The 22,956-nt window shown below is 49.2% G+C and overlaps 1 protein-coding gene across 1 annotated transcript in view; it reads right to left on the bottom strand.

Annotated features, from left to right (window-relative positions):
* Window positions 1–2,032: 2,032 nt before the first annotated feature.
* Window positions 2,033–22,956, bottom strand: part of ELFN1 (extracellular leucine rich repeat and fibronectin type III domain containing 1) — a 67,665-nt gene continuing 46,741 nt past the window's right edge. Inside the window, exon 3 of the mRNA XM_042864051.1 lies at window positions 2,033–4,948. Coding sequence (XP_042719985.1) covers window positions 2,117–4,522 — 2,406 coding nt within the window. The 5' untranslated portion in view covers window positions 4,523–4,948 and the 3' untranslated portion in view covers window positions 2,033–2,116. The remainder of the gene's footprint in view (window positions 4,949–22,956) is intronic.

The following is a 22,956-nucleotide window of genomic DNA, read 5'->3' as shown; positions in this document are numbered from 1 at the left end:
GGGTTGTTGTCTACACAAATAACCATGGGGAACGAACTCGCGCGCTTCCCAGCCTGCTCCGTGTCTTCCCAGCTCAGCTCATTTCTGAACAAACATAACCTTTTGTAAGAATACCTGTCAAAATCACTTTGAAATATTGAAATAACAGGATGGGATGTAGTTTGCTGCTGGGCCCTAGTGCTCGTTTGTCAGGACTAAGGAATTCCATCCAAAGAGACTTGTGAGCAGGATGCAATGGAAAGGCCCCGGGAAGCAGCAGAGCTCTGAAGGGCTGTGTTTGGGATGTTTGTCACCTTGCTGGGCTTCCTTGCTGGGATCCCATGCGCTCACTGAGGGGAGCAAAGTGCTCCCTGGTCCTAATCTGGCCCCTCTCGGCATCAGCTGTGGATGAGGCATGGGGTTTTGCCACACAGCTGGAGACATTCAGGGCAAAGCAATGTCCCTCTGCATCATGGTGTGAATGCATCCCTCCTTCCACCACACTGAGTGAGTAGGGCATTGTCAATGTGCATTTTAGAGATGGGGCAAAATGCTGTTGAGGCCCAGACAGGCATTGTACAGCAGTGGTTGAAGGGAATATAGCTGCTTGGGTGGACACAGGTCCTGGAGCACCGTCCTCTTCTCTCCAGCCTTGGAGACCCCAGGGTGCCCATCTCCAAAGCCACTCACAGCAGTGGGAGCCCAGCTGGCCTGTGGGCAATGCCAGGGCTGCAGGCAGGAGGTGCTGTGCTCTCTGCCCAATGCTGCTGTAAGTTGGGGTTATCTGTGGGGAAATCCCTGTGCGTTGGGTGCTGGCAGTCTCAAGAGAGTGATGCAGGGCCCCCAGGCCCACTGTTGTTGTTTTCAATCTGGAGAATCTGTAAATGCTTCACATCTTCTCCATTGGCAAAACCATTCCTCAATGCTGTCCTCCTCTGGACAGCAGCAGGAGGATTTCTGCACCACCTCCCTATACTGTGAGAAGAGATTACTGATACCTTCTGATTTTCAGGAGAAATCCCATGTCTTGTTGGCACCTGCTCAACAAAGAGCCTTTCCCTTCTCACCCCCTTTCCTGTTCCCACCATTCCCAGCAGTGACAGTGTCCCACCTGGGATGGCACGGCTGGTTTGCTTTTCTTGGGTACATGCAATTGAAAGTGATCAGAACTTGGACACAGACAGTAGTTGGGAGAAACCAAAACCACAGAGAAACCCAAATAATCCCTCCCCCCACCCAAATATCTCCTCCATCAACCAACCAACGAACCAATCACCAACCAACCAACAAAAAAAGTCCTTCAATCCAAACTCCATCTCTTTCTCTAAAATCCATGATTAAAACCTGGTACAAACATGTGAATATAGATATATATATATATATTTTTTTTAGTAGATGTAGTATTGTTTTTTTTTTTCTCCTCTCTCTTTCTCATTATACAGCAAACATTGCAAATATAGAAATTTTCTCTGTACAATTAACGACTTCGGTTTACAATGCAATGTGTGGTAAAACCTCTCAGTGAGTGAAAATGTGAACGGGCCTTCAAGCGGGTGGAAGTCTAAACTGGAAGACTCCGTTTGCAAAAACAGCCCAAAGGACGGATCTCCTTCTGGTCTCTTTTTGGTTTTTGTTGCTGTTTTTGTTGCTGTTGATTTTTGGAAGGGTAGGAAGAAAGAACACAAACTGTTCACAAAGAATCCACAAAATCACGGAATAGGGACTCATGCAATGCAGTACTGGGGAACTCCAGACCTCCGCTCTCTGCCCGCTCCTTCTTTTTCTTTTCATATTTGATTTTTTCTTTTTTTCTTATTTTTTTCTTTTTTTTTCTTTTTTTCTTTTTTTTAAAAATCAGAATCAAAACTTTTTTTTTTTTTTTTTTTTTTTCACTCCACAGTTTGTTTTGTAAAGTTTGTGTTCAAATTTGGTGTGTGTCTCACCAACGTGAGGGCATTTGAATATCTCGCTTTATATATTATATAGAATATTTATAGATTTTTCATAATTTGTTCTCTATTTTTATGGATTTATGATCGTTATTTTTGTTTGTTTGTTTCAAAGACAGTCTGAATAAAAATAGCTGCTGCGGATTTCTTTTGGTCCAGTTACTTTAAGTCACGAGTTGTGTGAGGACTCAGGACTTTTGCTGGGCGGAGACGCCCTTCCAGTAGTCTAAGATGTCGTGAAGATCCTCGTCTTTGGCAAACTGGACCTTTTTGCGCAGGGCATGGCCGGCTGCCATATATTCCTCCTCGTCTTTGTGCCGCTTGCGGTTGAGTTTGAAGCGTTCCCAGATGCTGTGCGATGGTTTGCAGGTGTACTCTGGGCTGGAGGTGTAGCTCAGGTTGTGGTATTGCGGCGAGAGCTGGGAATAGGCCAGGTCTCTGGGACGAGGCCGGGTCAGAGGCTCCAGGATGGAAGGCTTTCGCCCCGCCATGCTGTCGTGCTGCTCCCCTTGGTGCGAGCCAGGGTACGAGTGCCGGTGTTCGCTGTACTGCCGGATCTTCTCCGCCTCTGCCCGCAGGATGGCCGCAGCCGGTGTCACAGTGAGGATGGTGTCGGTGGTGGGGGACGTCTTCTCGATGTATTTGGCTTCTGATTTGTGGCCCGATCCCTCGGAGCGGTACGACCTGGGGCTCCGTATGGAGCCACTGGAAGAAGTGCTGGAGCGTTTGGGGGCTGCCTCCATGCTGTGGTGTCGCTGGAGGGGGTGGTTGTAGCTTTCCTTGTAGACAGGGGAGAGGAATCCGTGCTTGCTGGGGATCTGCTCTGATAAAAGCACCAGCTGAGGCTCCACTGTGGAGACTGCCCCCGATTTCACCCCTTGGAAGGAAGTGGACTCAGATTTCAAGGCATCGATGCAATTGTTGATTATCTGGTTCACCTTGTCCACCTCCTTGGCAATGGTGGAGATCTCAGCCACGGAGCTCTGGGTGTCTGGTGCCAGGGACAGCTCGCAGTCTCTCCTCTCAGGCTGCTCCCCCGTCCTCACCTCCATGTAGTTGCCCTTGGTGGCCTTGGGGGTCTCACTGCTGTCAATGAGCTTGTACTGCTCGACCTCACCAGCAGAAGGCAGGTAGGGGATGCGGGTCACAGTCTCCCCACCCAGCATCTGTCCCTGGGACAGCTGGGTGATGCTGGTGGTCTCCATTTCTGGCCCGTACTTCAGCTCAATAATGGTCTTCTTCATGCCGCTGGCAGCCTTTTTGTGCTTCTCCTCCTGCTGGCGTCTCTTTCGGAGACAGTAATAGACAACGCCCAGGACGATCACCATGCCAAAGAGACAGCCCAGGATTGTCATGATATAATGAGTGGCAGTGGAAGGAGTGGGCACCGGCTCCTTGCGGTTGGGTCTGGTGGGCGTGATGGTGACGCAGGTGTGGTTGTACTTGGAGTATTGGTGGACGGAGACCACACAGTAGGTGTAATCTCTTTGTGCTACTAGGTTGCTCACGGTGATGTTCTCCTCCTTCTTCCTGAGCTTGGTGATCATGGAGGAGAAGCCGTTTTCAAACTGGGAGAGGATATACATCTTGCTGAAGGGGTAGGGGATCTGCACGGTGAGGACGGCCGAGTTGTGGTTGAGGTGCTTTACCTGGATGTTTGGCCGCACCTCTGTCTCACCGATGGGCGTGAAGAGGGAGAACTGTGGGGTGGTGCCATCACCAGAGGAGCACTCCTCCTCGGAGCACGGGCTTTCAGAGGGCACTGTGGTCACTTGGTAGCGGGGAGGGATAAAACGAGGGATCACAGTGTAGGAACCACCGGTGCAAAGGGAAGAGAGCATGCTCAGAGCATTGCGGTAGCCAGTCCGGCCTTGACCTAACAAGTAGTAGCCCGTGTAGTCTGGTGGGGAGTCGCACTGCATCCGGTCGTACGTGCGTGTCATGTTGGTGAAGGCCTCCAGCCATTGCAGGAAGCCAAGGAGCTCGCAGGAGCAGTAGAAGGGGTTGCTGTAGAGTTCACAGACAGAGAGCTTGTTTAAGCCCCTAAAAGTGTTGCTGTCAAGTCTCTGGATCCTGTTCATGGACAGGTCAATGTTCACTATGTTGGGACACTCCCAGAAGGCATTGGGGGTGACAGACTCGATGAGGTTGGCCTGGAGATAGAGGTACTCCAGCTTCCCCAGGCCCCGGAGGATGCCCTCGGTGAGGTTCCTCAGGCGGTTGTAACCCAGCTGCAGCACCTGGAGGTTGAACTGTCCTGAAAAGGCACCGTCCTCGATGTAGGAGATCTCGTTCTTCGTCAGGTTGAGGTATGTCAGGTTGCCGAAGCGGCTGAGCGACGCGTACTGCACGCTCTTGATCTTGTTGTCGTTCAGCCGCAAGTCCACGATGGTGCTGTTGATTTGCTGGGGGATGGACTCGTAGGGGGGCTGGTTTTGGCTGCAGATGGCCAGCCAGACAAAACCCTTGTCCCCCTCGATGAGCCAGCAGTCTGCCCGCACCCCACCAGTGTGCAGGAGAGAGACGGCTGCCACGCACATGCAGAAGGCTGACGTCGCAGCCCACCGGCGACCTGCCATCTGGAAGGGTGGCATGGAGAAGGGGTTTCTGGTCTGCTGGAAGCAGGGGGAGAGGCAGGGGCCGGGAAGACGTGGGTTAGAGCTCCTTCAGCAGCTTCGTTCTTCTCTCTCTTCTCCTCATGGCTTGGAGCTGCGGGGGGAAGTGTCCGTGGTGAATGTGGACCTTGGTGCCCAAGGGGCTCAGCAGCCACCGGCCGGGGGCTGCTCTCAAGGCCTGAGTGGCTGAGGTTGGTCCTGCATCACCAGGTCTCTGGCATCTCGGGGAGGGAGTCATGAATTTGGATGCCCGTGCCGAGGAGTATCTTTGGCTCAGAGACAAGCCTTCCTCTCATTTTTTATAGTATGTCTCCTTGTTCTCTTTCTGCTGCCCATCGTGATGCTGGTCCCCATCTCCACGTGCCTCCGTGGGGCTGGCTGTCCTTGCTTGGTTCCTCAGTTCACCTGTTCAAAACAAAACACAAGCTAAACATGAGGACAGACAATTCATGCTTAGCCGTGCACCCAACTACCTTCTGTAATGTTAGGTGCTTGCCTTCTAAATCTGGCTGCCAGCATGCCAGTGGCCTTTTGCTAATTTGGGCACAGCCAACAGCGAGTGGCTTGGCATCACTAAGGCAGGTAGCCATCACCTGCAGACATCATCCTCCTTTGAGTGCATTGTCCAGTGTTACATTTTAGGCAGAGGAGAGAACAACGTGCATCCAGGGCAACATTCGTCTGACCTATTTAAGTGTCTACCTTCAGAGGAGAGGAGTGGTGCCCCAGAAGTGTCTGTTCCTCTCTGCTGAGAGCAGATGAAGTCTAGACAACTCACTCTGATGTAGATTTGATGCTGCAATGTTTTGCTAAGGGGAATCCTGACTGTCTCGCATGCTGGTGTGTGCAGTAGCAGTGCCCACAGAGGGGGATGCTGATTGAGGACACCGTGTCCTCCTGACTGCATTGCTGTGTAGCATCTGGGATAAAGCCCAGCATCAAGCACCTGTACCTGTTTCAGGGAACCTGAATGGTAGTTTCAGGACAGTGCTTGACTACAAGACACAGTAAGTTGATTGATCATCATCCCATTTCTTTGTCCACTGTTGGGGCTTATTGCCTGTCTTCAGGACCTCTCTCTCCCTCCTCAGTAAAATAATGCAGAGTTGTGGAGGACCCTCAAGCTTTCACTGTATAACGTGGATATTTGCAAAAGAAGAGACAAGACCTTCCCTCCCCAGACAAGAACAGCCACTGGAGAACTTGGAAGAATCTTCACTGGAAATGCAACAATGAGGAAAGAAGCCCATGAGGCCAGCAACCTCACTTACCAATGAAAAACTCATTCCTGGCTCACATTTTCCATTGAATTATTCCTGCATTTTTCCACTAAATATAAATATCCATTGGAAACATGGCAGCATGATTGAATTTCCATTACATGACTGGCAATACCAGCTCTCACATCAGCTCTTGCATCAGCTTCAAATGCTTGGAGCCAGCAAGGAAGGAGAGGAGGACTGTTTACCTCACTGATGGGGAGATATGGGCAGCAGTGCTGGGCTGAGAGCCATCTGCCATCACATCCCTCCCAGAACTGGGCAACGAAGTTAATCTCGCTGCTCTCCAATCTCCTCTTTGGTACAATGAGATAACGATGATGCATCACAGGACTGCAGGAGACTGAATGAGAGTGCCCCAAGTTCCTCTTGCTGGGATGGAAGTCCCAGCAGATGCATTGCTCCCTCCAGCTGGGAGAAGAGCTCTGGATGTTTCCATTGTTCTCTGCCACAGGGACCAGCCTGGTCTCCAGCTCCTCTGACTACATCCCATGAGGTGAATGTTGCCTGTAAAGATGCTGGAGAAGGGCAGAGATGGGTAGTCCTGGCCTATTAAGCTATCAGAAATAGATTGCCACAGTTGTCCCCTGAGGATAGTGCTTTCTTGGCATCTTGTCATATTCTCTTCAGGAGGCACTCATTCCGTCCCTTCTAACTCCCATTTTGACTCAACCAACAGCTGTCTTTCCAAGCTGGTGTTTGAAATTGCTCCGCAAAGACAAACCAGCCTTTTCCATGTTGTGTCGCTGGGGAAACTACAGCCCGCAGCCCATTGGAAGGCATGAGCTAATGGACCAGGACCATCCTGTGAGCAAAGAGCAGAGACAAGACCTTCCATGGACTTTGCCAGGCTGGCCCTCATGGCCTTCTCAACATCCATGTGCTTCTTTCATCTAATTGGAGGTGTCTGGGATGAGGAAGAATGACCGTGACTCAAACACATTCAATAAGGCTCCCGCTGTGTGTTTTCTTTCCTGTATACTGCCTATCAGACAAGTCCTTTCTAACAACAGAAAGGAGGAAAGACATTTTATCAGCAGCCCGAGTTTAATTTCAGCTCATTAAAGCAAGCAATTTGCTGGTTTATTTGCTTTGCAAAGTGTGAATAAAATGACGGCATTAAGGAGATGTAAGAGGGGCTAATCTCCCTTTTTATTAGATTGCTGGGACAAGGCTGGGGAGTGGAGAAGTGGTCTTGTTGCTTTGCAGAGGAGATAATTGTTCATCTTGTTGGTTTCTGAAACAACTCCTTCCCCGCATTGTGGGTGTGTGTGGGTGTGCATCTGCATGAGTGCAACGCAGCCAGATGTGAGCATCCCATGAGGCAGGATGGATGGGAGTGGGGATCCCAGCTTGTATCCCCCTACCAGCAGGGGAGAGGGGGAGAGGTTCCCCTGCATCTTTTCCACAGAGTGGAGAAAAATCGTAATGGAAAGCTGAGGTTTTAGGCTCTCCTGCCTGCTCGATTTGTCTTTGCCCAGCTGTTCTGTCTTTATTCTCCTGGTAACCCAATGACACACCATGTATCCCAGTCCTCAGACCATCCACGGAGCTGCCTGGGAAAAACTGGAGACAAACTTAGGACTTTGAGGCGAAAAAAACAACAGGAAAGTAGAGATTTGGGGGGTTCGTCTTTACTGGTTATGAAAGAAGGAAAAGAGAGCAATGTAGCTGGTATGGAGCAACAGGAGTAGATTTGAAATGACTAAATATATGCTGGAGAGATGCTGTGTCCTGCCCCATGCTGCACTGACCACAGCACGCACTGGGATGCCCTGCAACAGTATTCGAGACTCACCTGTGCACTGCAGACATTGCTGTGCTTTTCCTTTTGCTTTCACAGGGCAGCACTGTGGCCCTGGCCAGCCGAGATGATGTCAGGCTTATGTGGCCAGCATGTGGGCAGTGAGAACTTCTTTGCTCCTAGCTGCTCCTACACATCTCCTCTGATCTGCAGTACCCATACCGGAGCCCAGATCTGTGATTTGCCTTGCTGACCCCCAACTCTGCTCCATGATGCTCTCTTGCAGTACTCTCCCGTGTTTCTCCAACTCAGCGGCATAAGTTTGTGATGTCTGTGAAGCTGCAGCCTGCACAGGATGAATAGCAACAACCCAATCCTGGCTGCAAATACACAGCAAAGGAAGGAAAAAGCAAAGCTGTGATTCCAAAAACCAGTGCAGACTGGCTGGTAAGTTTTTGCTTCCATCTCCCAACTAATGGCATCTCAGTAAATTAAACCAGAGCAGCAGCTGCAAGGAAGCAAACAAAGCAGCCGTGGGGGCTGGGTTGAGGGAAAGCAAGCCGGGCTGCACATATAATGCCACTCTGGCACTCAATTCCTATTTTTGTTATTCTACTGAATGAATTATTTCAAATTGTGGATTAGATTTACTGAGAGAAGGCAAAGAGCCAGACTAACATGCGTGCGTGTGCACACATACACACCACCGTGCTCCCCTCCTTGGCAACTCTGCGTCTCCCATAACTTCATTCTCCCCAGCTGCTCCATCTCCATCTGGCCACGTTTCAGCGCCTCTTAGATCTTCTTTCACAGTCACTCAGGTCATTTTCTCAGTAAATGAAGGAGCCCCGCTACAAAGAGAGACATAGCGGAATGGGAGCGGTACATTACAAACGATAAATGTTTAATCACCCAAAGAGGTGGGGAGGGAAAATTTGGCTAACAGGCACCAAACGTTAAAATGAACCTTGGCTCTTCATTATGTGTAAAATAATCCAAGAAGACAGCTCTAGGATGGTGGAGAAAACATTTATTAGTGATGAAGGTTCCCCTAAACGGCTTGACGTCCATTCTGTGTGCAGAGTGGAGGCTTCCAGGCAGGTTTCTCTGCTCATTCGTATTCCTGGCGTTTGCTACATGCCTCCTGCCGGGTGATGATGGTTAGCATCATCGTGCTGAATAATAAAGATGTCCAGGCCTGTAAAACCCAAGTTCGTCTTCCATCCAGAGGCCCCGGGACTAATATTGTCTCCACAGATAGGGTTTAGGCAGCACATTGTGCATCCCAACCTTATTCCCAGACACCTCACAGAGTTAGATAATAGAGCTCTCCAGTCAATTGTTCTCTCTTCTGCTAGTATTTATTATTTAAGAAAAATAGACAAGGGAGAAGAGAGAGATTTTTTTTCCACTGGGGTTTGAAGAAAGATGAAGACGGAACAAAGAAAAAAGTTAAAGGAAGGCTGAGAAAGATGTACCCAACATCACCTACAGGACAGCATTTAATGAGACCTGGTGAGGTCATGGACTAGAGGCAAATAACCAGGCAGGAAGGAAGGGAAAGGGAGAGCTTTATGGGGGTAGGTTGGGGAAAGCAAATGGAAATCCCACACTTTGTGTCTATACAGGGAGGGAAACCCCTCTGCTGGGTCACCCACAGCTCCTGGGGACTTGCCTTGGGAACAGCCCCTGCTGCTGCCTGGCATGGGCTTCCACAGGAGACAGCTGACTCTGCAGCTGACTGTGCAGGGAGATGGTCAGCAAAATGGATTTCTGGTAAAATATGCACTTTCTGCAAAATCAGACCTTTGGCTGAATAGCAGTGGTCCTTCTTGGAGGTCTTCCATTGCAATACTTGATTTGGGGCCGGTTTAACTGCTAACTGTGAGCACCGTGTGTCTCTGATGGCTGCCATGGTTAGAAGCTGTTGTGCCTGCACCCCTGCACTGGTTGCACTGAGGCCAGCACTGCCATCTGGAAATGGTCAAATCGAGCCCCTTATCTGAACGTTTTTAAGGAAACTCTTATGTTCTATGGCAGAGCAAATTCTGGGTTAAAGTGACAATGTTTTCAAGGCAGGGCAGATCTTAGGGTTTTGGGAAAGATGGATAAATCTGCTTTCATTCAGCTGTAGTCCAAAGTCATTTGCATCCATCTCAGACTGCTTAGCTTCCAGGGTCTATTGAGATGGCAACCCTATTTCATACTGCTGTGGGCCACCGAGCAAAATTCTCTGCTGAGTTTAAGTAAATGCATAAATGATATTCCTGGTGAACAACCTCTTAAGCCCAGCTGGTTACCTGTGCATTAAAGCAGCCTTCTGAAATATCAGCATGGGTGGACGAAATGTCAGCCCCAGCCTGTGACAGCACGGTTGATCCCTCAAAGAGCCAAGGAGAGCAATTAGAGGGGAAAAGTTGGAGGGAGGTGAAGAGGAGAGAGGTTTTAGGGGATGGAGAGAACTGAGAGCTCTAATCAGGTAGAACAGTCGTAATAAGGAAAGTGTGTTTCTGTGGGAGAGCATATTTACTGGAGGTTTTCTCTCGAAATAATCAGCCTGAATCACAGCTTTATTACGTGATAGGTGTGGTGATGTTAGACTGGGAAAACAGAATGCTGGTGTGGAAGCAGGACTCCCATTTCCCTCCAGTAAATAGTGCTGAGGATCAAAGAGTGCTTTTCCAGAGCTGATACAATGGGGGGAGCCCACCCTGCATGGGGAGGTGATGCTGCTGGTGTCCCTCCATGCCGACAAGCTGAACCATGCCTTGTCCCTGCATTGTCATCCTCGCTCAGATCTTTGCTGCTGTGTGAAAGAGGGTTTTACTGCTTTCTTTCATTATTTTTCCAGGAAGCTCACATAACCCTTTCTGTCCCAGGCAGGAATAGGCACTTTTATAGAGAATGGAGTCTGGTGGTGGATCCGTAAAAGGATTTGCTTGTTAAAATGACTTCCAGGGTGCTTGCTATGACTGTTGGTATTTTGTAGGTTGTATTTTTAAAAGCACTCTTCCCTTTCTGTCCCTCTTTTTCCCTGTGAAGGGCCTCATGCCAAAACCGTGGGTCTCTGGGCAGTGCGCAGCCCACCAGCAGCTTCCAGGCAGACAGTGCTGCTGAGCAGTGACAGATGGACAGGAAAACGTGCTGCAGACACAGGACTTCATGCTGACAGCCTGTTCTAATTCCCTGGTAGGTACATAGAACCTCACCTTTCCATCTGTAAGTGTCTACCTGCACATGGGAATTGCCGTGGCTGTGCTGTAAGCAAACACCTTTGCTCACCTCATGTTATCTTGTTCACCTTAAAGTTGGTTCTGCTTCTCCTGTTGGGTGCCTAGGGCTGAACCCTCTGGCTGTCTGCTTTTGGAAGGGGGACTGTGCCCAGACATAGCAGTATCTGGCAAGACCCAGTGCCCTACAGCCTAATTTTAGCTCCCTGCTGCAGGCTGGCTTCCTGTAGTGGGCCAGGAGGAGGTTAATGATATCTGGGCAGCTCTCCAAATCCAATGTAATGTTTATTTAGGATAACAGCATTGCAGAGCAGACCAAGCATGACCCCTTTCCATGCACATCTTACCTGGCATGGCCCTGTTTCCACACATGGAGCAGCTCAGATTTGTCAGCTCTTGGAGGATGGACGAAGAGAGTCCTTTCCTAGATCAAAATAGGTCCTGTACAACCCTGCCCACATATTCACCTCCTAAACCAAACAGATGCTATATTTCTAGACAAAAACACTGTAATAGGTTGCAGATCTATGATGGTAATGGAAATAGACACTCAAACAACCTCCTGCTAAAACTTTACAGGATGCTCCTCACCTGATCCCTTTGGCCAGGAATCGCTAACAGACTGCAAATAACATCCTGGACACCATTGCTCTAGAACAGCCCATGCCTCTGAGGCACCACTTCCAGGTGCTTGTTTTGTACATGCCATAGATAAGATTATATGTTAGAATTAGCATTTAGGGGAGACAGGAATGGTTTAGAGGCCACATGGGTAGTTTGGTCTGACGTGGCTAAAAACATTTAATTTCATATATAATGCTGCCAAGGGCAAAGGGCAAACCCTACTGACCAAAGAGCATTTCATAAGTGCACAGCATGCATTCATCTTGCATTCAAAGCACAGATTCCCCTGCCACAATCACCTCAGTTTGCAGGAAGTCAGGACATTCAGCTTCACTGCACCCCACTGTGCTTGGAGGAGCTGGAGCCAAGGGGTATGGGTCTTTGTTTGGTGGTCCTGTATGTCCTGCATGTGTGCACAGCTGGTTTTGGGATCTGAGAGGTTGCAGACTGACATCTGAGGTGAGGAAGGATGAGAAGAAGCAATAGCCATACCTTCTGACAGGGCAGAACTCATGGGATGTGTTCATTCACCTCAGCTGTTGTTTATTCATCTCAGCTGTTGTCGAAGAGCTTAATTTCAGCCATGAACTTACAGCATCTTCCTCCCTACAGTGCAGCCCCTGCAGTTACTGTGCTATTCTTTTGACACAACGTGAGCAGACATGTGATGGACTCAGTCCCAGGGATGCCCCATGCCAGTACACAGTGAGTATGCTGCTTGCTTGGGGCTTTATGTGGGCTCCCCTCAGGGCTTTGTGAAGGGTTTGGGTATGAGCCATAAGACCTGGGGGCTTGGAATGTGTTGGGGGAATGCTTCTCTTCTAGCAATGAGCACTTGCAGATGCACGTGGCCAACAGTGGAGCCTTTGTCACTTCCCAGGGGGTGCAGAAAAGACTTGTACGTGTTGCCAAAAGTGTTTTCTGAGAGCTGAGTTGCTGGTTCTGGCTTCACTGATAGCTGAAAAACAGTTGCACATGCAAGCTTCCCAGGCACGCTCCAAGAGACACCATGAGAACACCAATTTAACAGGGTCCCTGGAGAGTGCTAGGATGCACTTCCTCCTACCTGAAACATTCAGGAAGATGGCTGGGCAGCCAGATGGCTGTATTCGTGTGGAGCTGTTATTAATGTTTCATCTGATTGTGTTTACAACATGCTTAATGCGACTTCTAGGTTCCCCCAGCAGGTTTATGTTAAGTCTAAACAGAACAACGATACAGCTCTACTGGGGGCTTGACTGGTGAAGCTGGGTGTCAGCTGATCTGCTGCTGAAGTGTGCTCGTGCACTCATGGGAATAAGCAGAGCCCATCAGTATCTATAGAGGATGCTCAGCCACAGGCAAGAGTGACCACTGGGTCTCTTATGTGGTGTCAGCAAATGGCCTTACCCAAAAATGCATAGGTAGAGGTAGAGAATCTTGGGGAAATAAGTTGTGTATATAAGCTGTGCTCCAAAGAGATGCTGCTGTGGTGTGACCATAGTTAATGCCTATCTGCTGGTGGAGGGGCAGCAGAAGAAGCTGTTGGTGCATTGGCATGGGCTTGTGGCATGTGAAAGCCCTTCCTCAGCATCATAGCTGCTCCTCAGCAGTGTCTGTGGTCTCTGGGCCAATGCATGTTCCCTGCCCATTTGTAGACCTACAAACGATGTGGTGAGTGGAAAGGGAAACTTCAGAGAGTGCAAGACAATAGAAGCAGGGAGCTCTGCCAAGACTTGGATTGCCTGTCCTTTTCATAAACATTTCACGTGGAGGTTACCCAAGTTGAAAAAACAAGTGAACCCAAAACACCCACCCTCTCTGGAGGAATTGAGTTTATCGTTAATAACCTACTGCTAAAAGGGTAACATCTGTTTTGGACAAACTGTAATGAGATTTAAACCCCAGGTGGAGGGAGGACTTCACAGTAATAAATGACTTTCTGTATGTCTAAATAGTTCTAATTTTTTTTTTTTTCTGGCAGAAATGGCTGCTTTTCACCTCAGGCTTCTTTTTGCCAGCTCTTTTTGTTTAATGATTGCTATTAATTTCCAGGGTGGCAGATGGATTCTAGCCTGGTGTAGTCTGAAATGAGGAAAAACAGCCCAGGAAGGTGTGAGCTTGCCATGAATGTGAGCATGGGTCACATGTGTCTTCATGGGATGCCACGTGTGTTTGCTTTCCAGGGGAACTATTGCTTCTTGGTAGCTGCTCCCCACCCCAGGGATCCTCAAGCATCTCTCCCTTTCCTTTGATAGGAAAGGGAATTGGCTCTCTTGGTCACTGCTGCTAGCGCTGCTGGTTTAGACCTTGATACATCAAAGCTGCTGATTTCAGCAAGGCTCTGGGAGGAATTCAAACCAGCACTTAAGCACTTAAGTGCTTTGCTAAATCTAAGCTGAAGTGAGCTGGAGAGCAACACATGGTCCCCAAAACATGGAAAGGAGCTCACTGCCTTGGTTGGGTGATGCCCATGGCTGCTGCTGCCAGAGGATGGGGATTCCTCCTTGGACATGAAATGCAGGCTACAGTGCTTTTCCCATGTAGCTCTGATTTGTATGGGGTGGGATGCTCCAAATGGGAAGGTGGAGACAAGTGGCTGCTGTTAAATCCAGTGGCCCATGTTGTAAGTTCCTAGTGCCCAAAAAGGCATTTTCTCACTCCTTCTGACACCATCTCCTCAAGGAGAAGCCTGATGAAGAGCTAACTCCAATTAGTGCCTCAGTGTGCTGATGTGTCCTGCCTGCCCTTTCCCATGTTGAAGGAGTATCCCCAGGCCCAGCCCAGGATCTGGGCATGCAGGGTGGCTGGAGGAGGACCACAAAAAGAAGCTGGTGATGGACCACCACGTGAGGGTGCTCCAGGATGGGAGGATGGGGGAAGGAGGGAGGGTTTCTACTGCTTGGGGTGAGCCCCAGCGATGGAGAGAAGGGCGTAGAGATAGAAAGTGTAGCATCTCAGGTGATGCAGATAATCTCCCTTAATCTCCTGCTCAAAATAACCCAAAGTCAAGTAAAGGAGGGATTATATGGCCTAAGCCACTGTTATCGCCAGGGTGTAACAGACTTAGGTTGCATCTGAAGGGCTGCCAAGGAGGAAGAGGAGTGCAGCAAATGTCGGCCTGTTGGCAGTGCCTCAGTGTGAGGGTGTCTGGGGAGGCTGGAGACCCTCCTGGGACGGTCCAGAGAGAGCAGGGCTGCAGGAGAAGTGGCTGCCTGCAGCCTCAGAGGTCTGTGTGGGGACCTGGTCCAAGGTGTGTCCAACTGCATGGAGATGATGCAATCTTTTACACCTTGGTGTTGGTAATAGGTTTATTCTTAGCATGGGATTCTTACCTGTTAATTATTCTAATGGGAGAAGCCATCTGACTCAGCTCTACAGCTGAGAAAATGAGCCCCTGAAGAGGTAAACAGCCCATCAGGTGCTGGAGCAAGGTAGGCAGTTCTTGCTCTCCCGTCACCCAACTCCACCATTTCTATTTTTAATGAAATTTGCCTGATGCACCCTTGGCTGCACGCTCATGATAGCCATGAGGCACTCGTGAGCTGAAGGCATCTCCTACCCTTGGCTAGAAAGTCGCACCCAGGCTCAGCTGCTGTGCTGCTGCCAGCAAGGGCTGAGTTGCAGAGCCCTGTCCATCAGCTCCTGGTGATGCCTATGAGATAGCAGCACAGAAACAGTGTGAAGTGGCGTTGCCCTGGGGAGGGAACGGAGTGTGTTCATTTTAATGAGCTTGTCCATGCCTAAAGGAGAGAGAAAGCAAGAGAGGCCAACCTGGTTTAATAAACTCCAGCATGCAGATTTAATCAGATGGATCATTGTTCCTTGCACAGGGATGAATATATTAAAGAAAAAAAAAAAAAGCAAACTTTTCCCCTTTGTTTTTCATTTGTGTTATATGCTACAGTGTGATAAAACATCCTGGGGCCAGCTCGCAAGCCAATAAAAGAGATGGTGGGGGAGAGGAAGGTGGTGATCTGTGTGAGCAGGAGGGGTGAGGCTGGGCTCGCAGTGAGGGCTGCAGCACGCTCAGCTCTGGGGAAGATGTGTATCTGGGCTATGAGCTGCCATCAGCACCTTTTCAGACCTCCAGCCCTAAATTCCAGCAGTGCAGTAAGGTTGCAGCTTGAGGTATGAATGTGAGGAGCTACCTGGTGCTAAAAGCCATCCCTGGGCAAGCCTGGCATCTGCACCCTGCTGTGCCACCCCACGCTCCTGCCTTTGCAGAATGGTGGCCCTGTGCACAGCACAAAGCAGTGTGCAGCTGTAGGGTTGTGTCAGTGCGTGTGCTGGGAGGACATGGCCCTGGTTTGTGGGTGTCTTGCCCTGTGGGTGTGCATAAAGCCAGCTTAGGCCAAAGAGTATTTGGTGCTAAATCCTGGTTGGAATACCTGGAGCTGTGGTATCACCTTCCTCTGGGAGGATTGCCCTAAAGTGCTGTCCATGAAAATGTCACCTATGGCCATTTGGTGTTAAGAACTCAAAACTTTGCCTTCTGGCACACCCCCACGTTACTGCTTCATTACTTTATCCATTACTGGGTATGAGCGCTAATAAATAATCCCACTTCCATTCCTACTGTTGTTTAAGTGGTCATTAATTGTGGTTTATATGCTGTCTTTGTATATTTGTGTACGACAGCTTCTTCATGATTCCTTGATTAACCGTGATTGATTGCGTATTTTAAAATCAATTAAAAGTTTTGCTCTGAAAGGTAAAGTCTTTAGCAGTAATGCTCCAAGACGTTGCCATTTATGATGGAGCTATTGTAGTGCTGGCTGCCATGAGAGCAGCACACTGATCTTTTTTGTCTGGATCCATGTAGACGCATGTATAAGTGAGTGTGCAGACACTTGTGTCTTTTTTGACTGAGTTATAGCTGGAAAAGAGTGGGTGGTTTCTCGCAAGGTTCTGGACTACATAGGGTGGGTTGGTTTCATGGCCAGCCAGGTATCACCAACTCCCTTCCCTAAGAGCTGAGTGCAAGTCTTGAGTCCCAGAATGCAAAATTTCCATGCTGGCTTGAGAGCACTGTGCCTTGGCCAGCTCCTCTTTACCAATTAGACAGCTGCCTGTGTGCTGAGCTGAATGGGGCCACCAAGAGGGGTGTGCATCCTCCTGAACTGCTGTTTCAGGGAGCGAGTCTGTGCCTTGTGGGGGTGCATAACTGTGCAGGTATGTGATTCTGGTAGTGATACAATGCTGGTGTGATGGAGGAGGAGATGTGGATGCAGCCTGGGCATCAGGGCGTGTGCTGGAGCACAGATCTCTCCACGTCATAACACCAAAGCTGGTATTATATTAGTCCTCAGCTCATCGTACTGCTGCTGAGGTGGGAGGATGTGTCCAGCACCAGAGCATGAGGAGATGAGGTTAACGCTGCTTTCTATATGCTCTGTGCCTTCTCCTGTAAATCTCAATCCAGCATGCGTGCCAGGGTGCCTCTGCCCAATGCATTGAATCGGGGGTGAGGACACCATGTGGATCTTGCACGGCTTCTTGGATGTGGGAGGAACTAAAATCCCTGGGGGCCAGGTGGAAGTAGGGCCCTGCCCCCTTTTTCCCCCAGCATCCCAGCTGCACCCAGGGGTGCCTGTGAGGGGAAATCACCAATCTTGTTAACTGATGGGGGAAGTGCTCTGTGCAAGCCCTGGAATGGGATGGTTCTGTCGTATTAACTCTCTCCCTCGCATTGATGTTAATGAAATAAAGAAATATGATGGTTCCAGACTTTTAAACTTCTTATAGCTCCATTTGCATAATGGCCACTGCTACCCTGAACAGGAACTGATCTGTCGAAAAATATTGTTCCAGCCCTCTATCATTCAGCTCAATGGAAGGCGCAGATTGGCCCACAGGGGCTGTTTTTTGCTGATGGAATGGAGTATGCCTCGCGCCGAACATAAAAAGCTAAAATTAGGACTCAATTCAATATTGTAAAAAAGAAATTGGTTAAAAGTTATAGATCAATAACTGTTAACGTGACTCTATTTTTCAGGCGGGTCATGTTTACTGCTGCTGGTGATGTGGGGATGGCTCCTTCCCACCTGCTGAAGACACTCTGCTGTCCCTTTGGAGCAGTCTGTTGTGGCTCAGCTGTCCTGAGTGACCCTGTGAGCTTTGCTGCAAGCTCTGGAGTTTGTCATGAATGTTTGCTGCACTGTGCAAGGCCAGGTATGACTGCACCCAGCTCCAGGACTCTTCTCCAACTTCCTGAGTGACACTTGGCATCAAGCAGTGAGTGATGCTGGTAGCGTCCCTCTGAGATGGACGATGCCTCACATCTCAGTGCCCCATGTCCCCAGTCCTCAGTGCCCTAGAGCATCTCTTCTTGATGCCCTTGATCACTGCCCTCTGCTCCTCCGTGCCCTCTATCTCTGCTTCTTACTTATCTACATCTCAGCTCCTTGATTACCAACATCTCTGCTTCTCCTCATCCTGGCTCTCTGTTCCTTGATGATCTAGATCTCTGCTCTTTGATGCCCTAGATTTACACTTATCAGTGCCCTAGATCTCTGCCTGCTGCAAAGACTGCTTCTCTCCCAGCAGACGATTCCTGCACTACTTTCACCAATTTGAGAGTAACTGGATGCTTTCACCCCTGGGTTTTGGTCATGGTGTGTGTTTGTCCTGTCCATTACAGCAAGGTAAGCATCTCTTCCTTCACTATGTGTATTTAAACCATGGTGCCCACGAGCAGAAACTGTATCTCTCAGCAGCATTGTGAGTTTAGGGAGCACAGCCCCGGATAATGGGGATGGGGAGCAGGGAGCTGGCTGAGCATTGTGAGCCAGCATGATGATGGTCCTTCTGCCCCCAGTCACCTTGGGCTTGCCTCTGACAGCTCATTACAGCTAGTCTTTGATCACTTGCCTCTCCCCCTCTCTGTACTTGGAAATGCTGGAGAGCTTTCGTGACTGATATTATCAAAAAGGACGTTTTTATTTCCAAAATATACAGTGTAATTAGAACTGCAAAGGAAGGGAGCAGCCAGTCCATAAAAACACCTGCTCTGCGACAGTCTCTGTCCTGACCCTGTGGGAACTGGGAACAAAAGACTGCTGGGTTTTGGGGAGAATAATTTCCCAGATAATGGGAGCACCACCCAGGTCCCAGCCAAAAAGAGCTCTTCCACTGCTCGGGAAGGCTTTGCTGTGGAAATGCTCTCGCTCACAGCTGAACATGTTTTGCTGAATTGGGACCCACTGGAAGCATGGATTGAATAGCTTCAACCAGCAACACGGAGACCCTCGCCTAACCCATCACCATGCAAATATGCCTTCTGATGGAGTGATCCAAGGCTCCACTGCCACACACAGCACTGCAAGCACATTTTCAGCTTTGCAGGGCCCTCTCCCGCAGGCAACTCCATCCTTTAGGTGGGAGGGCAGCGCTTCCCTCTGCCAGCTGCTGGCCATGGGCGGAGGCTGCCTCACAGAGACCCAGCTCCCGTCCTTCCCATCTCTACAGCTGCCCCAGGAAACAGCGGACTTCTTAAAAATTGATGGGGTTCATTTCCTGCCTCTGTGCACTCAAAGCATCAGCTCTGCCACTACCAGCAACGTCCACATTAATTACTATCATAATGCAAGTACCTCTGAGTGCGCTGCCTTGCCTGGAGAGTCTGTCCCAGCAGTGACCTGCATTTTGCTCCCCTCGAGACCTTGCCCGTGGCTGAGGTTTCCAGAGCTGCTGCATGCACAGCAACAAAGCTGGGATAGCCCTAGAGGAGGAGAGGCAGCAGGAAGGGTCTACACACAGATCCTCTCTGATCCAGGCTCAGAGGTCCACCTGGTGCATGGGTTTCTCCTTCCCTCCTCCCTGTGTCCTATTGAGCAGCAACACCCCAAGTCTGTGTGGAGTCCCCACGCTGAGTGCCCTCAGCTCTGAGCCCCAGGGTGCAACCTTCAGCATTCCACCACTGCGTCCCTCCAAACAGAAATTTTCAGTTTCCAAGGAAAAAATAATCTGGTCATGGAAAAGCTCAAACAGAGCTGCTGGGGTTGGGGCCAGGCCATGCTGGTCTGCTTTTCAGTGCCCTGTGGACTGCAGAAAATTATGAATTCTTTTCTTTTTTTTTTTTCTTTTTTTCTTTTTTTTTTTTTTGCATAAAATTATGATTATCCAGTATTTAACACAAGCATGTCTTAGACCGTGAAATGACTTGCATGAGAGAGATAAAACACTGGAAATTAAGAGGAAGCAGAAGCCAGCAATGCAAAGATCATTGGAAAAGCCTGTTCAGCATGGACCAAAGAGCTCCAATCCAGGTATCGTATACAGCCTCATCAAAGCCAGACCGAGGATGTCCTCTGAATAAATGAACCTACCAAAATGAGGATCTGGAGGAGACTGAGAAGCACAGGAGAACGCATCCAGAATACTTCATCACTGCCTTTTCCTATCCACCTAAAAATCCCAAAGGGCCTGCAGGCAACTGGGAACAGTTCCTCAGAAAAAGGTCTAGGAATTATAGCAGGTCATGAGCTGAACATGAGCTATCAGTGTTGCATCAAGAGGCACGGTGCCCTGGGAGATGTGTGCAGCAGCATGACCTACCCAGGCTCACCACATCATCTCTCTTGCTTGTTCAGTGCTGGTGAGGTCTACACCAGAGCAAATTCCGGTATCGGCAGCTCGTGTCAAAAGGGAGGCAGCAACACTGCAGTCAGCATGCAGGGAACAGTGAGAATGATCAGAGGTCTACAAGACATGACCTACAAAGGAAGATTGAAAGAACTGGGTTATTTAGCCTAAAAGAGATGATGGGAGAAGAGATGTGATAACAGTCTTCAAGTGCTTAAAAGGCTGCTGCCAAGGGGAAGAGAATAATCTGTTCTTTGTGTCCATGGTGGACAGGACAAGAAATAATCGGCTTAAATTACAGCAAGAGAAATCAGGTTAGACACCGGGACAAAACCGGCGAGGCTGAAGCTGGGCAGAGAATGACGGCAGTGCTCTTGGAGGCAGAGGGGTTCTGTTGGGTTGGGATGGCCGTGGGGAGAGGCCGATGTGCTTCCACATCCCTGCAAGGCCTTTGACACAAGGTTTGGTGTTGCTGCATTTCCCAGAGCAAGGTCATGCTGCAGCCATCGCTGCTGGGAGGATGAATCCCAGCCACTTTGTCTTGTGAGAACTTCCAAGACGGCAAAACATGATTTTGTGGCAAACTGAGAGCACAAGTCAACATTTTCAGTTATTTTTCTTGCAGTGAAAAAATACTTGAAAATGGATTATTTTTTTTTTCTCCCATCTATTTCAGCCATCCTATTGTAACACAAACAGAGCAGAGTGCCCAAGCCGTGCCCCGTGGGCAAGCCAAAATGACATAGCCCAAACAAAACCTGTTTGATAACGTCCTTGCTGAAAACATCAGTGAACTCAATCTCTCCCCTTCCAAACAATTAGATGGAGCTGACATACCATTTTCTGAGTGAGGAGATGTTTTCCAACTGGCTCAGAGGGTTCTTGCTACCTGAGAGGCAAAAAGAAAAGGGAAGGCATGCACTTGTCCAAGAGCAGCACTGCTTCTGCTGGCAGCACGGTGCTGCTGAGTGCGCACCGCTGGCCAAAGATTGAGAGATGCTGTGTTCTCAGGAGAGATGATTATTACCACTGGATTCCAAGAGCAATCCTTTATTTTAAAACCTGCCTCCTAATTCATTTTATATTTACCCATAAAATGTTGGCCAAGGTTTCTGAGAGCTGCGGTCTTTTGGAAAGGCCAAGTCTCCAGCAGAGCTGACTCAGCACAAGCTCTCCTGATTGAAGCGGTGTGAATTCGTACCTCCCCTGGGCAGGGATGGAAACAGAGGAGCTGGGCTCTCCCTGCCTTTGTTTTCTGCAAGGAGCAAAGCTTGCTGCTGGCCTGCAGGGCTGGGAAGGGGACTGACAAAGTGCATAATTCTCCCTGCTTGTTTCCCCCCTGCTGTGCATCCCAACTTTTGTTCGCTTGCAGTTTAATACATCTGAGATGAGAATCAGAAGAAAGAAGAAAGAAAAAAAAAAAAAGATGAAATCCCTGTAAGTAATTAGTTTTCAGCCTTTCTGCCCAGCATCAAGGAGGGATGCAGAAAATACCCAGCTTATTAAAACATCCCCCTGCTTCCACCCAGGATGCTCTGGGACAGGCGTGCCTTGCCTAGGGTCAGGCATCCCAGCTCCTTCCCACACCACAGTGGGAGCACACTGGGACTTGGACTAATTCTAACATAACCCCTTGTGCTAAGCCAGTTTCTGCCTCCCTTTTCCCATGTTGCTGATTGCCCTAGTCGTTCCCCTAGCTCCTGGGCATGATGGTAATGCCTCCCCTGTCTGTATTTGTGAGGCAGTGGTGTCCTAAGCAGCTCGTGCTTGGGAGATCAGGTCTCCTCTGCAGAGTCTGGCCTTCATCCTCATGCTATTGTGGGCCCTCCTCATCCAAGGGCTGGGAAGAGAAGAATTTGATACTGCAGACTGCAGTGGAGTCCTATCCCAGGTGGACCAAACTTCCTTTGCTTCAAGGAAAAATTCATGTTAGGATGAAGGGAAAATCAGGAGGAAGCTGAAAGTTGCCCATCTCATACCTTGGAGAGGAGCTGCTTCTGATATCTCTTACAAGGCATTTGAGTGGTGGCCAGGCTATGAAATAAAGCCAAGGCCATTTGAATTGACAGCTCATTCCATACACAAGCAAAGCCCAGAAGGCCATCCAGAGCTGCATAACAACAACGGGCTAATAGATAAGTACATAACGAAAACCTAATGAGAACACCAGTATCTTCTAAGTTCAGCTTCATTCAGAAAGCCAAGAATATGGAATTGAGTCAGTTTGTGTCCAGTGGCCATAATGAATATGCCACAGGAGATGCCCGGAAGGAATAATACCATAAATTGGCAAGGTTGCAGCTGCATTCATCTGCTCAAACAAGAGCTGGTCATCCATAATCCGGCAGTATCAAAGACCAGTACATCAGTTCCAATGTCATTATTTCTAGCTTCAAGTATGGGTGGGAACACTCAAAATCTGACAGCAGCCCCAACAGATGTGTCACTGCTGTGAGAGCCAGTGCTGGAAGGCCATCCAGGGGTATGAAGCAGAGTTAATTTATTCTAGCTAATGCTGAGGATCATCAGGGGATTCAAACAACCACCACCACCACCTAGTCCTCTGGAGCAGGCTGTGAGTATGTGTCTGGGACATGCATCAGTAATGATCTATTGCAGCTGGAGTCTGCAGCCCCAAACGTGTGTTTTGAGCACCCTACAGCTGGCTCAGGAGCAGCTTGCATTGATTTGGGAGCTGGTCTCCTTTCCTAAGGGGCTAAAAGACGGGTGCAGGGCAGTTGTCATCCCCAGTGTTGGCTGTAGGGGACAGGGAAAGGAAGTCCCCAGCGAGGACCTTCTCCCCAGGTTGTTTGCAGGGGAATCGGGGTGATTGGAAGCCAGCGGGCCTCCAAGCATTGCACAGCGTTATTCATGTAGCAGCTAATGGAGCTTACTCAATCCATAAAGATTTTTAGTCAGGAGTTTGATGTTAATTATGGGCCAAAATATTTAACAGCCCGTTACACTTCC

The sequence above is a fragment of the Lagopus leucura genome, unplaced genomic scaffold, assembly GCF_019238085.1.
Source record: "Lagopus leucura isolate 7727_CA_CO unplaced genomic scaffold, USGS_WTPT01 Super-Scaffold_760, whole genome shotgun sequence".
In the NCBI taxonomy this organism is placed as follows: domain Eukaryota; kingdom Metazoa; phylum Chordata; class Aves; order Galliformes; family Phasianidae; genus Lagopus; species Lagopus leucura.
Note: the sequence above shows the minus strand (reverse complement) of the source record. Positions and strands in the feature narration are given on the sequence as shown.